Raw genomic sequence first — 1284 nt, 5'->3', positions numbered from 1 at the left:
CAGTGTCAGCGAGTGACAAAGCCGGCCCCCTCCAGAAGAGCCAAGATGAGGGGTGCACTGAAGATGCAGTTGTGCATCTGCTGTTAGTATTTGGTGGGATGGACACGCAGGGGGAGATATACAGGGACTGCATTGTCAGCCTCATTGACTAGCACAGCACCAGCCTTTTCTACGCAGTTTTTATAGTACTGTCAGATTAAGTTAATTCTTCTTTCCAATAAACAAGTTCGTACCCTCAAATGGATGCCACTGTGCTAACACACCCAAGGTACAGGTGCTTTCTCTGTCCTCAGTCCTGGTGATGGGAGGTGCAGCATTCCCTGGTGCAGGCAGCTGCAGAAAGGGTTTGGCCGCTGTCACTGGACCACAGGTTGCTGGAATGGTTTGCACTGCATCTGGACAGGTTTCCATGAGGAGAAACTCACATACTGTTGGCTACAGAAATGCTCCTCTTTGCAAAGCCACAGTGTTGCCTGGAAACAAAGGGGCAGGGGGGGATGATTTTGAGTTTTAGCTTTTGCTATTTTGAGAACAGGTGCATGAAAACCAGAGAAAAACCTGTCACCCACACCAAGGAAAAGGTAGTGCTGAGTGGTTTTAAGGAGGTGTTAGAGCAGGCACCACAAAAGCTCCTTCTGTACTCAGTTCAATTTCTTACCTAATCCCACAGATCGGATAAGGAGCATAGTTAAGGAAAAAGACTGAGTTCCAATTAGGCTTTTTTTTCAAAAAAAAAAAAACTACCACCACAACATTTAGGTGTAGACTAGTTTTCAGTCTTCAGAAAACTGGTTTGTCGTCTCGTGCAAGATTCTAATAAAGGTCCTAAAAAATAGTAGTGAAGCTAATTTCCTGCAGTATCAAAACTAATGCAGTCTACTCTCCCTCACATGCTTTGCATTTAAGTCTGCATCATCGCTCTGATGTAGGCAAACAGCTGTGCTACAGCTGATTGATAACCTACTTCTCCCAGCTCTAGTAAAGCTGGGCAAGCAAGGAGAGACCACCCCCTGTATGTAGTTACTCCCATTGACTACCCCCTTCCTTATAAGGATCTATTACATCATAGAACTGCAGTGAGGTTGGAGTACACCAGCACACTTCAGAAACAGCATGTGGCACCCATCAGGAGGCCCCACTCAGCCAAGGGCAAGAGCTGCCAGCCCTCAGGGGCTGTGGGGACAGCACAGAACAGATGCACAGGCTGAGGTCAAGTTCCCTTCGGAGGCCTCCCCATGCTCAGCACAGCTCCTGGCACTCAGGGTAGAGAGGAATTCACCAGCA

At 47.7% G+C, this 1284-nt stretch overlaps 1 protein-coding gene across 1 annotated transcript in view; it reads left to right on the top strand.

The window, feature by feature from the left end:
* LOC104168501 (rab9 effector protein with kelch motifs-like) overlaps positions 1–152 on the top strand; it is a gene marked incomplete at its 5' end in the record, with an annotated part of 2080 nt that extends 1928 nt beyond the window's left edge. The window contains 1 exon segment of the mRNA XM_009709111.1: positions 1–152. This exon segment is cut by the window's left edge and continues 21 nt beyond it. Within this exon segment, the coding sequence (XP_009707413.1) occupies positions 1–152 (152 nt within the window).
* Between the last annotated feature and the right edge of the window lie 1132 nt (positions 153–1284).

The sequence above is a fragment of the Cariama cristata genome, unplaced genomic scaffold (assembly GCF_000690535.1).
Source record: "Cariama cristata isolate BGI_N322 unplaced genomic scaffold, ASM69053v1 scaffold27961, whole genome shotgun sequence".
Classification (NCBI taxonomy): domain Eukaryota; kingdom Metazoa; phylum Chordata; class Aves; order Cariamiformes; family Cariamidae; genus Cariama; species Cariama cristata.
Note: the sequence above shows the minus strand (reverse complement) of the source record. Positions and strands in the feature narration are given on the sequence as shown.